Source organism: Phytophthora cinnamomi (genome assembly GCF_018691715.1).
Source record: "Phytophthora cinnamomi strain GKB4 chromosome Unknown Contig59, whole genome shotgun sequence".
Taxonomy (NCBI): domain Eukaryota; phylum Oomycota; class Peronosporomycetes; order Peronosporales; family Peronosporaceae; genus Phytophthora; species Phytophthora cinnamomi.
The window spans coordinates 42,263-55,407 of record NW_027150992.1 but is presented as its reverse complement, the minus strand read 5'-3'; the positions used below and the strand labels follow the sequence as shown (position 1 = coordinate 55,407).

The following is a 13,145-nucleotide window of genomic DNA, read 5'->3' as shown; positions in this document are numbered from 1 at the left end:
TTGGGGGTTGAATCGAAATTCAGAAGTGATTGGATTGTTGGAGCTTACACCCTAGGCTAGTGCTAAAGACGCGGCCGTGCGTCCTATCAACTAGTGCGTCTAATCAACCATCATTCTACACTACTCGTCCAATCAACCTACTCGTCTAATCAACGTGTGGTCGTATTGGACCGGTTCGGTTAACCGGTTCGGGTACCTCGGAACTGGTACAGTGTACCAAGGTTCAGTACCCTGCAACACTACGGCGGCGCAAGAAGCAAAATCGGAAGAAGACGATGAAGACGGCTCGACCCCACCCATGTTCTGGCGTGCAAGTGCCAATGCTGTGGAAGCAAGTGACAGCGCGGAGCCGAAGACGTTTCAAGAAGCTGTGAACGGACCAGACCAAGTCCAGTGGCGCAAGGCAATTCGCGCCGAACTCAAGTCGATGCGGCTGCGAGGTGTCTTCCGCGCCGCCAAACTGCCCAACAACCAGCGCGCAGTCGGTACCAAGTGGGTGTTCAAGATCAAGCGCAACGCGGACGGATCGATCGAGAAGTTCAAGGCTCGGCTCGTCGCGAAAGGCTTCGTGCAGAAGTATGGCATCGACTACACCGAGACGTTTTCGCCCGTGGTCAAGTACGTCACGCTGCGAATGATCATTGCGGTTGCCAAGTACTTCGGATGGCCGATGGACCAGCTCGACGTGGTGACTGCGTTCCTGTACGGCTTGATGAAGAAGGTGTTCTGCAGCGTGCCTGAAGGCGTGGAACTGGACGACGGTTTCGACTGCGTGGAACTGCTCAAAGCGATTTACGGGCTCAAGCAAGCTTCGCGAGTTTGGAACGAGACCTTCGACGAGTATGTGCGCTCCATCGGTTTTCGCATGTCAAGCTACGACCCCTGCCTCTACATCAAGGTCGTCGACGGCGAATGCGTTTTGCTGCTGGTCTACGTGGACGACGTGTTGGTGACCGGAAGTTCGGCGGATATGATCGCGGAAGCCAAGCGCCAACTCAAGTCGCGGTTCGAGATGACCGACAGTGGCATGTGTTCCTTCATCCTCGGGATCGAGGTGGTCGACAACGCGGATGGCAGTGTTACGCTCAGCCAAGCTCGCTACATCAACGACATCCTGGAGCGCTTCGGCATGCAAGACTGCAAACCCGCTGCAAGTCCGGTCGACATCAGCATGAAGCTAGTCTCAAGCGACGCCATGACCAAGCTGGACGCGCCATTTCGCGAGGCTGTCGGTGCACTCATGCACTTGATGACATCGACTCGCCCGGACATTGCGTTCGCAGTTGGCTACGTGTCACGCTTCGTGGAGAACCCGCAAGTCGAGCACTGGATTGCGGTCAAGCGCATCTTTCGCTACCTTCAAGGGACCAAGTCGCACGGACTCCGTTTTTCGCCGGGCAAGGACATCGACTTTCAAGGTTACTCGGATGCCGACTGGGCTGGTGATCTTAGTGATCGCAAGTCTACGTCGGGCTACCTGTTCCAAGTCGCCGGCGGACCGATCTCATGGGGTTCCAAGAAGCAGTCAAGTGTGTCACTCTCGACAAGCGAGGCCGAGTACATCGCACTGAGTTTGGCGATTCAAGAAGGCAAGTGGGTGCACAAGCTGCTGTGCGAGATCCTGGTTGCTGCAGGCGGAGTCACGCCCGAGTTGAAGATTTTCGAAGACAACCAGTCGTGCATCAAGATGACCAAGAACCCCGTCAACCATGGCCGCGCCAAGCACATCGACATCAAGTACCATCACATCCGCGACGAAGTCAAGCGCGGCGAAGTGACCGTCGAGTACTGCGAGACTGCCACCATGCTGGCCGACATCATGACCAAGGGACTTGCCGGACCACGCCACAAGGACTTGACGGCTGCGCTCGGCGTTCACGCGTGTTCGCATTGAGGGGGCGTGTTGCAGGGTACTGAACCTTGGTACACTGTACCAGTTCCGAGGTACCCGAACCGGTTAACCGAACCGGTCCAATACGACCACACGTTGATTAGACGAGTAGGTTGATTGGACGAACTGTGTAGAATGATGGTTGATTAGACGCACTAGTTGATAGGACGCACGGCCGCGTGTCTTTAGCACTAGCCTAGGGTGTAAAAGTAAAGGTCGTTTGAGCACTTGATGTCAGAATGCAAAGTGATTGATTTAGGTCCTTAGTTCGCGAACTGCTTGCTACCTCTAAGCCTACTGGATATTCCTGCTGGATACACTCTACTGGATTCCTAACTGGATAGAAGGTCCTCCAACGAATCCGCGAGTGCCACGTAGATGCCCATCCTGTACCCACAATCCTGTACCCACGCGTCCCATCATCAGCGTCCCGTAATCCTCGTCCCATCACCAGCGTCCCGTAATCCTCGTCCCATCATCACACGAATGATGGCGGCACCACTGAGTGAAGGTCGCACCGGTACCTTAACGGTACACCGCAGATGGCCGAGGCGATCCCTTGACAACAGTCCTTGACCCTCGTGTCCGCGAAGCTTGGTTTCGTCTCGCGGTTCACGACGCTCCATACCGACTTGGTCAGGAACACGCCACGCATGTAGCGGTTCCACGTGGCGTAGTTGTCGCCGTTGAACTTGTCGATGGAGATCTTGATGTCTTGGACAGAGGACATGGTGCTTGGGCTCATAACCTGAAGAAGGTCGTAGTTGGATCTTGCACTGGTTCACTTGGTCGTAGACACCGGCGAGGCTTGGGGCGAGGCGAGGAAGGTCACTTGGGGGGTTGAATCGAAATTCAGAAGTGATTGGATTGTTGGAGCTTACACCCTAGGCTAGTGCTAAAGACACGCGGCCGTGCGTCCTATCAGCTAGTGCGTCTAATCAACCATCATTCTACACTACTCGTCCAATCAACCTACTCGTCTAATCAGCGTGTGGTCGTATTGGACCGGTCGGTTAACCGGTTCGGGTACCTCGGAACTGGTACAGTGTACCAAGGTTCAGTACCCTGCAACAGAAGACCAACGTGAATCTACGGCGGCGCAAGAAGAAAAATCGGAAGAAGACGATGAAGATGGCTCGACCCCACCCATGTTCTGGCGTGCAAGTGCGAATGCGGTGGAAGCAAGTGACAGCGCGGAGCCGAAGACGTTTCAAGAAGCTGTGAACGAACCAGACCAAGTCCAATGGCGCAAGGCAATTCGCGCCGAACTCAAGTCGATGCGGCTGCGAGGTGTTTTCCGCGCCGCCAAACTGCCCAACCAGCGCACAGTCGGTACCAAGTGGGTGTTCAAGATCAAGCGCAACGCGGACGGATCGATCGAGAAGTTCAAGGCTCGGCTCGTCGCGAAAGGCTTCGTGCAGAAGTACGGCATCGACTACACCGAGACGTTTTCGCCCGTGGTCAAGTACGTCACGCTGCGAATGATCATTGCGGTTGCCAAGTACTTCGGATGGCCGATGGACCAGCTCGACGTGGTGACTGCGTTCCTATACGGCTTGATGAAGGGGAAGGTGTTCTGCAGCGTGCCTGAAGGCGTGGAACTGGACGACGGTTTCGACTGCGTGGAACTGCTCAAGGCGATTTACGGGCTCAAGCAAGCTTCGCGAGTTTGGAACGAGACCTTCGACGAGTATGTGCGCTCCATCGGTTTTCGCGTGTCAAGCTACGACCCCTGCCTCTACATCAAGGTCGTCGATGGCGAATGCGTTCTGCTGCTGGTCTACGTGGACGGCGTCTTGGTGACCGGAAGTTCAGCTGATATGATCGCGGAAGTCAAGCGCCAACTCAAGTCGCGGTTCGAGATGACCGACAGTGGCAAGTGTTCCTTCATCCTCGGGATCGAGGTGGTCGACAACGCGGATGGCAGTGTTACGCTCAGCCAAGCTCGCTACATCAACGACATCCTGGAGCGCTTCGGCATGCAAGACTGCAAACCCGCTGCAAGTCCGGTCGACATCAGCATGAAGCTAGTCTCAAGCGACGCCATGACCAAGCTGGACGCGCCATTTCGCGAGGCTGTCGGTGCACTCATGCACTTGATGACATCGACTCGCCCGGACATTGCGTTCGCAGTTGGCTACGTGTCACGCTTCATGGAGAACCCGCAAGTCGAGCACTGGATTGCGGTCAAGCGCATCTTCCGCTACCTTCAAGGGACCAAGTCGCACGGACTCCGTTTTCCGCCGGGCAAGGACATCGACTTTCAAGGTTACTCGGATGCCGACTGGGCTGGTGATCTTAGTGATCGCAAGTCTACGTCGGGCTACCTGTTCCAAGTCGCCGGCGGACCGATCTCATGGGGTTCCAAGAAGCAGTCAAGTGTGTCACTCTCGACAAGCGAGGCCGAGTACATCGCACTGAGTTTGGCGATTCAAGAAGGCAAGTGGGTGCACAAGCTGCTGTGCGAGATCCTGGTTGCTGCAGGCGGAGTCACGCCCGAGTTGAAGATTTTCGAAGACAACCAGTCGTGCATCAAGATGACCAAGAACCCCGTCAACCATGGCCGCGCCAAGCACATCGACATCAAGTACCATCACATCCGCGACGAAGTCAAGCGCGGCGAAGTGATCGTCGAGTACTGCGAGACTGCCACCATGCTGGCCGACATCATGACCAAGGGACTTGCCGGACCACGCCACAAGGACTTGACGGCTGCGCTCGGCGTTCACGCGTGTTCGCATTGAGGGGGCGTGTTGCAGGGTACTGAACCTTGGTACACTGTACCAGTTCCGAGGTACCCGAACCGGTTAACCGAACCGGTCCAATACGACCACGTTGATTAGACGAGTAGGTTGATTGGACGAGCAGTGTAGAATGATGGTTGATTATACGCACTAGTTGATAGGACGCACGGCCGCGTGTCTTTAGAAAGGAAGGTCGTTTGAGCACTTGATATCAGCATGCAAAGTGATTGATTTAGGTCGTTAGTTCGCGAACTGCATGCTACCTCTAAGCCTACTGGATATTCCTGCTGGATACACTCTACTGGATTCCTAACTGGATAGAAGGTCCTCCAGCAATCCGCGAGTGCCACGTAGATGCCCATCCTGTACCCACAATCCTGTACCCACGCGTCCCATCATCAGCGTCCCGTAATCCTCGTCCCATCACCAGCGTCCCGTAATCCTCGTCCCATCATCACACGAATGATGGCGGCACCACTGAGTGAAGGTCACACCGGTACCTTACTGGTACATCGCAGCTGGTCGAGGCGATCCCTTGACAACATTCCCACGCGACTCGGCGTCGGCTGCACCTTGGATCCCCAGCTTGTGTCGCAGAACTTCGAACTGCACAGAAGTGATCGCCTTCGTCATGAGGTCGGCCAGCATGTCCTTCGTCGAGCAGTACTCCAACACCACCTGACCGTCTTCCACCTTCTCACGCACGAAGTGGTAGCGAATGTCGATGTGCTTGGTGCGCTTGTGGAACTCCGGGTTCTTGGCCAACGCGATGGAGCCTTGGTTGTCCTCGTAGATCTTGATTGCTTCATCGCTTGCCATTTCGCCGAGCTCGCGCAGAAACACCTTGAGCCACACCGCCTCCTGCGTCGCCTCTGACAGCGCCATGTACTCCGCCTCTGTAGATGACAGCGCCACCGTCCGCTGCTTCTTGCTCCTCCAGCTGATGCACCCGCCGTTCATCATGAACGCGTAGCCGCTTGTACTTCTTCTCGATTCGATGTCACCAGCCCAGTCTGCGTCCGAGTAGCCACACAACTCCGCAGCCGTCACCCTTCGAGAACTCGATGCCATGCGTGGGCGTGGCTTGCAGATACCGGAGCACACGCTTGAGGGCTTGCCAGTGTGTGGGACACGGGTCGGCGGCGAACTGACTCAGCACGCCTACTGCAGCAGCCAGGTCCGGACGCGTCGCCACCATCAGGTACATCAACGCGCCGACAGCACTCCGATACGGCACGTTCTTCATCGTGTCTTCGTACCGCACATGTTCTTGGTCAACTTAAGTCCTGGATCCTGCGGCGTCTTCACGGGTTTGCTGTCCTGCATGCCGAACTTGCTCAGGATCGACTTGGTCTGCCGCATCGTCACTGTAACGACACACAAGTAACTAACAACTGTCACTTGTGCATGACATTTGTCACTTATGGTTTAACAGATAAATATCTGTTAAAGGTTTGGATACTTCTCACATTGGTGTAAGACACACCGATGGATACATTGAAGTGGACCACCACAGTGAGTGGTCACAGATCCTATTGGTGAAAGCAGCATCTTTCGCAATCAGAGTCATGCATATTAGCGGGGCTCTGACAGCCAGCCGCCCTTTCATAGATGATAAACAGTTTTAGCAGATTTTAGAGGAAGATCAATTTACAAACAATACAGTTCTCAATTTACCTTAAACTAGCTACTTGGAGTCTTGTCTAAGTTAACTTATATTTGTGTATTCAAATATAATTAACCTAAGTAATTACTCTTCCTCGTACACGTTGCGCAACGTGTAAGCTAAAGTAGTGAGTCAAGTTAGACCCACTACAGTCACCTTGCCGGACTCCAAGTCGTTCTTGATCTCCATGCCGAGGAAGTACGTAAGCTCGCCGAGGTCTGTCATTTCGAACCGTTTGCTGAGTGCGCGCTTGGTCGACTCCATCAGCTCGTCGTCGTTGCTGGCCAGGATCAGGTCGTCCACGTAGATGACCACGAAGATCATGCTGTGTCCGTCGCGTTTCACGTAGACGCAATGGTCGGACTCGCACTTGGTGAACCCTAGCTTCAGCATGAACTCGTCGATGGTCTTGTTCCACATGCGCGGCGACTGCTTCAACCCGTACAATGACTGCTTCAGCTTGCACACGTAGTCCGGGTGGTCTTCATCGACGTAGCCGTCCGGTTGCACCATGTAGATCTCTTCGTCCAAGCCGCCATTCAGGAACGCCGTCTTCACATCCATCTGATGCAGCTTGAGACCATACTTGGCGGCCAAACTCAGCACGGCCCGGATCGACGTGAACTTGGCTACTGGAGCGAAGGTCTCGTCGTAGTCGATGCCGTACTTCTGCGAGAACCCCTTGGCCACCAGACGCGCCTTGAACCGTTCGACCTCTCCAGCCTGGTTCTCCTTCACGCGAAACACCCATCTGTTGTCGATGGCCTTGCGTCCCTTCGGCAGTGGCACCATTTCCCACGTCTTGTTCTTGAGCAGCGAGTCGTACTCCGAGTCGCATGCTTCCTTCCATTTGGCTGCGTCGCTGGATTCCATCGCCGACTTGAACGTAGTCGGCATCTCTCCCACTGAATCCACGACGTACGCAGCCTCAAAATCTTGACTCTCTTGGGCCGCCGCAGACATCTCATCCAGCGTCGGATGTCCATTCTGCGGCGCATATTGCTTGGCCCTCGGCACCTCCACGGCTTCTTCTAGTGACTGCGTCCGCGGGTGTCGCTTGCTGCCGGGTTCGAAGTCTTCACCCCGCGCAGTCTCACCCTCACTGCCGTCCTCACCCGATTCGGACGGAGTCTCTTCATCCGTGGCATCTTCATCGTCTTCATCTGGAAGACCAATCACCACCTCCTTCGTAGCATATTTGCGTCTCCCACCGTCGAAGACGTCTTCCATGAACTGCGCGTCGTGGCTCACCAACACGCGACCGCTCTCGATCTCTTCAAACCGATACGCTTTCTCGTGCTTCGAGTACCCCAGGAACCGGCAACGCACCGACCGGGCGTCAAACTTGGACCGCTTCGCCTTCGGGACCAGCACGTACGCGTGGCAACCAAACACCTTGAGGTTCGCCAGCAGTGGCTTCTTTCCCGTCCAAACTTGGTGCGGCGACTTGTCGTGGCTAATGGCGCGTGTCGGACACCGGTTCCGGAGGAACGTGGCTGTCACCACCGCTTCACCCCAGTAACCCTTCGACAACCCGGCATGCACCAACATGCAGCGCGCACACTCCACCAACGTCCGGTTCATCCGTTCCGCCACGCCGTTCAGCTGTGGCGTGTACGGCGGCGTGAACTTCTGCACGATACCACGGTCGCTGCAGAACTTGGCCATCTCGCGCGAAGTGTACTCGCCACCATTGTCGCTCCGGAGCGTTTTCACACGCTTGCCGGTCTGCGTTTCAGCCAACGCAACGAACTCAGCGAACTTGGCGGCCACCTCCGACTTGTTCCGCATCAAGTACACCACACATAAGTGCGACTTGTCGTCGATGAACGTGACGAAGTAGCGCTTGCCACCAAACGTAGACGTCTGCATGGGGCCGCACACATCGCTGTGAACCACTTCCAGCACTTGCTTCGCACGGACTGGAGACGACTTCATGTAGCTCACTCGCGTTTGTTTGCCGAGTGAACATCCGTCGCACAGCTCCCACTGCTTCACTGACGTCATGTCGATACCAGAGCCGTAGCCCTTCTTGACGATGGCGTCTAGACCGCCATGGCCAATGTGACCAAGTCGAAGGTGCCAGAGGAACGACGTGGTGTCCCCTTTGCGATCCTTCGAGCTTGCCACATTGGCCTCGTCAGGCATCACCGGTGTCATGCTCAGCTTGAATAGCCCTTTGCCTTCGCGAGCGCCGAGCTTCCACTTGAGACCCTTCGTCTCCGTGAAGCACCCGTCGCGCTCGAACGTCACAGGCCCGACGTCCTTGGTGAATCTGCCGACGGAGAACAGGTTGCGCGACAACTTGGGAATGTGCCACACATTCGTGAGCACACCCTTCTTGACGCCGCGCGGGGTCTGCATCTTCATCACGATGTCGCCTCTCCCGATCGCTTGCACCACACCGTCGTCCGCGAGATGCACGTCCACCGGCGAGATCTTCTTGTAGTTCCTCATGAACTTCTTGGAACTGGTCATGTGCTGCGTCGCACCCGAGTCGACCAGCCACACCTCATTCGACTTGGTGGTGTTGCTCCCACCACCAACCGAGAAGAGGAAGTCGCCAGAGTCGTCCTCACTCTGCGCGACGTTCGCTCGCTGCGGCCTCTGCCGCTCCGCGTTCTCGCGGATTCGCACAGGACACTTGGCGATCCAATGTCCTTGCTCCCCACAGTAGTGGCAGGCGCTGGCCTTGTTGGCGGTCGCCTGCCGTCCCTGCGCTTGCCGTTGTCGCTTGTCATGAACGCTTGGCCTTGACCGTGCGCGGCTCCGTCGACGCCGCCACCTTGCTCCTTGCGCTTCATGTCCTCATGCAGCAGCCGAGCCGTCACGAGTTCCCACGACAGCGAGTCGGCTCTCGACTCCAACGCCGTGATGAGGAACTGGTACGACTCGCTGAGACTCCCAAGAAGCGTGATCACCAAGTCATCCTCGCTGACCGGAGCGCCCACTGCGTCGAGCTGCTCCGCCAGAGTCTTGATCTTGTTGATGTGCTCCAGCACATCATCACCTTCCGCCATCATCGTCGTGAAGAAACGTCGACGAAGGAAGAGCTTGTTGGCCAAACTCTTCTTCTCGAAGTGTCCTTCCAGTTTTGACCATGCATCGTACGCATCCTTGGCCGACCGGACCAGCGGCAGCTGCGAATCTTCCATCGCGAGACAGATGATCGCCAGCGCCTTGCGAGACTTCCTCTTGAACGTCGTTTGGTCCAGCGTAGTGGCGCAGTGCTCCAGCTTGATCTCTCCACTTGTCACTTCCCACAGGTCTCGTTCCTCGAGCACCATCGCCATCTTGAACTTCCACGTGTGGAAGTTGGTTCCGTCGAACTTGTTGATGCGAGAGGTCGTGGTCGAGGCGGCGTCCATGGCGAAAGCGTAGTCGGAGTCTTCAGCAGGGAAAACGGGGCTTGGGCTCATAACCAAAAGTAAAGGTCGTTTGAGCACTTGATGTCAGAATGCAAAGTGATTGATTTAGGTCCTTAGTTCGCGAGCTGCTTGCTACCTCTAAGCCTACTGGATATTCCTGCTGGATACACTCTACTGGATTCCTAACTGGATAGAAGGTCCTCCAACGAATCCGCGAGTGCCACGTAGATGCCCATCCTGTACCCACCGTCCTGTACCCACGCGTCCCATCATCAGCATCCCATAATCCTCGTCCCATCATCACACGAATGATGGCGGCACCACTGAGTGAAGGTCGCACCGGTACCTTAACGGTACACCGCAGATGGTCGAGGCGATCCCTTGACAACAGTCCTTGACCCTCGTGTCCGCGAAGCTTGGTTTCGTCTCGCGGTTCACGACGCTCCATACCGACTTGGTCAGGAACACGCCACGCATGTAGCGGTTCCACGTGGCGTAGTTGTCGCCGTTGAACTTGTCGATGGAGATCTTGATGTCTTGGACAGAGGACATGGTGCTTGGGCTCATAACCTGAAGAAGGTCGTAGTTGGATCTTGCACTGGTTCACTTGGTCGTAGACACCGGCGAGGCTTGGGGCGAGGCGAGGAAGGTCACTTGGGGGGTTGAATCGAAATTCAGAAGTGATTGGATTGTTGGAGCTTACACCCTAGGCTAGTGCTAAAGACACGCGGCCGTGCGTCCTATCAGCTAGTGCGTCTAATCAACCATCATTCTACACTACTCGTCCAATCAACCTACTCGTCTAATCAGCGTGTGGTCGTATTGGACCGGTCGGTTAACCGGTTCGGGTACCTCGGAACTGGTACAGTGTACCAAGGTTCAGTACCCTGCAACAGAAGACCAACGTGAATCTACGGCGGCGCAAGAAGAAAAATCGGAAGAAGACGATGAAGATGGCTCGACCCCACCCATGTTCTGGCGTGCAAGTGCGAATGCTGTGGAAGCAAGTGACAGCGCGGAGCCGAAGACGTTTCAAGAAGGTGTGAACGGACCAGACCAAGTCCAATGGCGCAAGGCAATTCGCGCCGAACTCAAGTCAATGCGGCTGCGAGGTGTTTTCCGCGCCGCCAAACTGCCCAACAACCAGCGCGCAGTCGGTACCAAGTGGGTGTTCAAGATCAAGCGCAACGCGGACGGATCGATCGAGAAGTTCAAGGCTCGGCTCGTCGCGAAAGGCTTCGTGCAGAAGTACGGCATCGACTACACCGAGACGTTTTCGCCCGTGGTCAAGTACGTCACGCTGCGAATGATCATTGCGGTTGCCAAGTACTTCGGATGGCCGATGGACCAGCTCGACGTGGTGACTGCGTTCCTATACGGCTTGATGAAGGGGAAGGTGTTCTGCAGCGTGCCTGAAGGCGTGGAACTGGACGACGGTTTCGACTGCGTGGAACTGCTCAAGGCGATTTACGGGCTCAAGCAAGCTTCGCGAGTTTGGAACGAGACCTTCGACGAGTATGTGCGCTCCATCGGTTTTCGCGTGTCAAGCTACGACCCATGCCTCTACATCAAGGTCGTCGATGGCGAATGCGTTCTGCTGCTGGTCTACGTGGACGACGTCTTGGTGACCGGAAGTTCAGCTGATATGATCGCGGAAGTCAAGCGCCAACTCAAGTCGCGGTTCGAGATGACTGACAGTGGCAAGTGTTCCTTCATCCTCGGGATCGAGGTGGTCGACAACGCGGATGGCAGTGTTACGCTGAGCCAAGCTCGCTACATCAATGACATCCTGGAGCGCTTCGGCATGCAAGACTGCAAACCCGCTGCAAGTCCGGTCGACATCAGCATGAAGCTAGTCTCAAGCGACGCCATGACCAAGCTGGACGCGCCATTTCGCGAGGCTGTCGGTGCACTCATGCACTTGATGACATCGACTCGCCCGGACATTGCGTTCGCAGTTGGCTACGTGTCACGCTTCGTGGAGAACCCGCAAGTCGAGCACTGGATTGCGGTCAAGCGCATCTTTCGCTACCTTCAAGGGACCAAGTCGCACGGACTCCGTTTTTCGCCGGGCAAGGACATCGACTTTCAAGGTTACTCGGATGCCGACTGGGCTGGTGATCTTAGTGATCGCAAGTCTACGTCGGGCTACCTGTTCCAAGTCGCCGGTGGACCGATCTCATGGGGTTCCAAGAAGCAGTCAAGTGTGTCACTCTCGACAAGCGAGGGCGAGTACATCGCACTGAGTTTGGCGATTCAAGAAGGCAAGTGGGTGCACAAGCTGCTGTGCGAGATCCTGGTTGCTGCAGGCGGAGTCACGCCCGAGTTGAAGATTTTCGAAGACAACCAGTCGTGCATCAAGATGACCAAGAACCCCGTCAACCATGGCCGCGCCAAGCACATCGACATCAAGTACCATCACATCCGCGACGAAGTCAAGCGCGGCGAAGTGATCGTCGAGTACTGCGAGACTGCCACCATGCTGGCCGACATCATGACCAAGGGACTTGCCGGACCACGCCACAAGGACTTGACGGCTGCGCTCGGCGTTCACGCGTGTTCGCATTGAGGGGGCGTGTTGCAGGGTACTGAACCTTGGTACACTGTACCAGTTCCGAGGTACCCGAACCGGTTAACCGAACCGGTCCAATACGACCACACGTTGATTAGACGAGTAGGTTGATTGGACGAGTAGTGTAGAATGATGGTTGATTATACGCACTAGTTGATAGGACGCACGGCCGCGTGTCTTTAGAAAAGGAAGGTCGTTTGAGCACTTGATATCAGAATGCAAAGTGATTGATTTAGGTCCTTAGTTCGCGAGCTGCTTGCTACCTCTAAGCCTACTGGATATTCCTGCTGGATACACTCTACTGGATTCCTAACTGGATAGAAGGTCCTCCAACGAATCCGCGAGTGCCACGTAGATGCCCATCCTGTACCCACCGTCCTGTACCCACGCGTCCCATCATCAGCATCCCGTAATCCTCGTCCCATCATCACACGAATGATGGCGGCACCACTGAGTGAAGGTCACACCGGTACCTTACTGGTACACTGCAGATGGTCGAGGCGATCCCTTGACAACAGTCCTTGACCCTCGTGTCCGCGAAGCTTGGTTTCGTCTCGCGGTTCACGACGCTCCATACCGACTTGGTCAGGAACACGCCACGCATGTAGCGGTTCCACGTGGCGTAGTTGTCGCCGTTGAACTTGTCGATGGAGATCTTGATGTCTTGGACAGAGGACATGGTGCTTGGGCTCATAACCTGAAGAAGGTCGTAGTTGGATCTTGCACTGGTTCACTTGGTCGTAGACACCGGCGAGGCTTGGGGCGAGGCGAGGAAGGTCACTTGGGGGGTTGAATCGAAATTCAGAAGTGATTGGATTGTTGGAGCTTACACCCTAGGCTAGTGCTAAAGACACGCGGCCGTGCGTCCTATCAGCTAGTGCGTCTAATCAACCATCATTCTACA

General features: G+C 55.7%; 6 protein-coding genes across 8 annotated transcripts; 3 read left to right on the top strand and 3 right to left on the bottom strand.

Moving 5' to 3' along the window:
* Window positions 1–298: 298 nt before the first annotated feature.
* IUM83_19184 (Integrase catalytic core protein) lies at window positions 299–1,894 on the top strand (the record flags this gene model as incomplete). Its single annotated transcript, XM_067944224.1, has 1 exon — window positions 299–1,894. The coding sequence occupies one exon, from the start codon at window positions 299–301 to the stop codon at window positions 1,892–1,894; it is 1,596 nt and encodes a 531-aa protein (XP_067787583.1).
* Window positions 1,895–2,223: 329 nt separating this feature from the next.
* Window positions 2,224–2,621, bottom strand: IUM83_19183 (retrovirus-related pol polyprotein; the record flags this gene model as incomplete). The annotated part of the gene is made up of 2 exons (XM_067944223.1): window positions 2,224–2,278; window positions 2,416–2,621. 2 exons carry the CDS (start codon window positions 2,619–2,621, stop codon window positions 2,224–2,226), a joined length of 261 nt encoding a protein of 86 aa, XP_067787580.1.
* A 418-nt stretch (window positions 2,622–3,039) lies between these two features.
* On the top strand, window positions 3,040–4,635 carry IUM83_19182 (Integrase catalytic core protein; the record flags this gene model as incomplete). Of its 2 annotated transcripts, none has more annotated exons than XM_067944222.1 (1): window positions 3,040–4,635. In XM_067944222.1, the coding sequence occupies one exon, from the start codon at window positions 3,040–3,042 to the stop codon at window positions 4,633–4,635; it is 1,596 nt and encodes a 531-aa protein (XP_067787634.1). The 2 variants fall into 2 exon arrangements, with proteins under 2 accessions (XP_067787634.1, XP_067787633.1); XM_067944221.1 differs by having other exon boundaries at window positions 3,937–4,635.
* Window positions 4,636–6,433: 1,798 nt separating this feature from the next.
* IUM83_19181 (reverse transcriptase) lies at window positions 6,434–7,174 on the bottom strand (the record flags this gene model as incomplete). The annotated part of the gene is made up of 1 exon (XM_067944220.1): window positions 6,434–7,174. One exon carries the CDS (start codon window positions 7,172–7,174, stop codon window positions 6,434–6,436), a length of 741 nt encoding a protein of 246 aa, XP_067787577.1.
* A 3,465-nt stretch (window positions 7,175–10,639) lies between these two features.
* Window positions 10,640–12,238, top strand: IUM83_19180 (Integrase catalytic core protein; the record flags this gene model as incomplete). Of its 2 annotated transcripts, none has more annotated exons than XM_067944219.1 (2): window positions 10,640–10,959; window positions 11,077–12,238. In XM_067944219.1, the coding sequence occupies 2 exons, from the start codon at window positions 10,640–10,642 to the stop codon at window positions 12,236–12,238; spliced, it is 1,482 nt and encodes a 493-aa protein (XP_067787578.1). The 2 variants fall into 2 exon arrangements, with proteins under 2 accessions (XP_067787578.1, XP_067787579.1); XM_067944218.1 differs by having other exon boundaries at window positions 10,769–10,959.
* Window positions 12,239–12,550: 312 nt separating this feature from the next.
* Window positions 12,551–12,920, bottom strand: IUM83_19179 (retrovirus-related pol polyprotein; the record flags this gene model as incomplete). The annotated part of the gene is made up of 2 exons (XM_067944217.1): window positions 12,551–12,605; window positions 12,715–12,920. The coding sequence occupies 2 exons, from the start codon at window positions 12,918–12,920 to the stop codon at window positions 12,551–12,553; spliced, it is 261 nt and encodes an 86-aa protein (XP_067787602.1).
* Window positions 12,921–13,145: the final 225 nt, after the last annotated feature.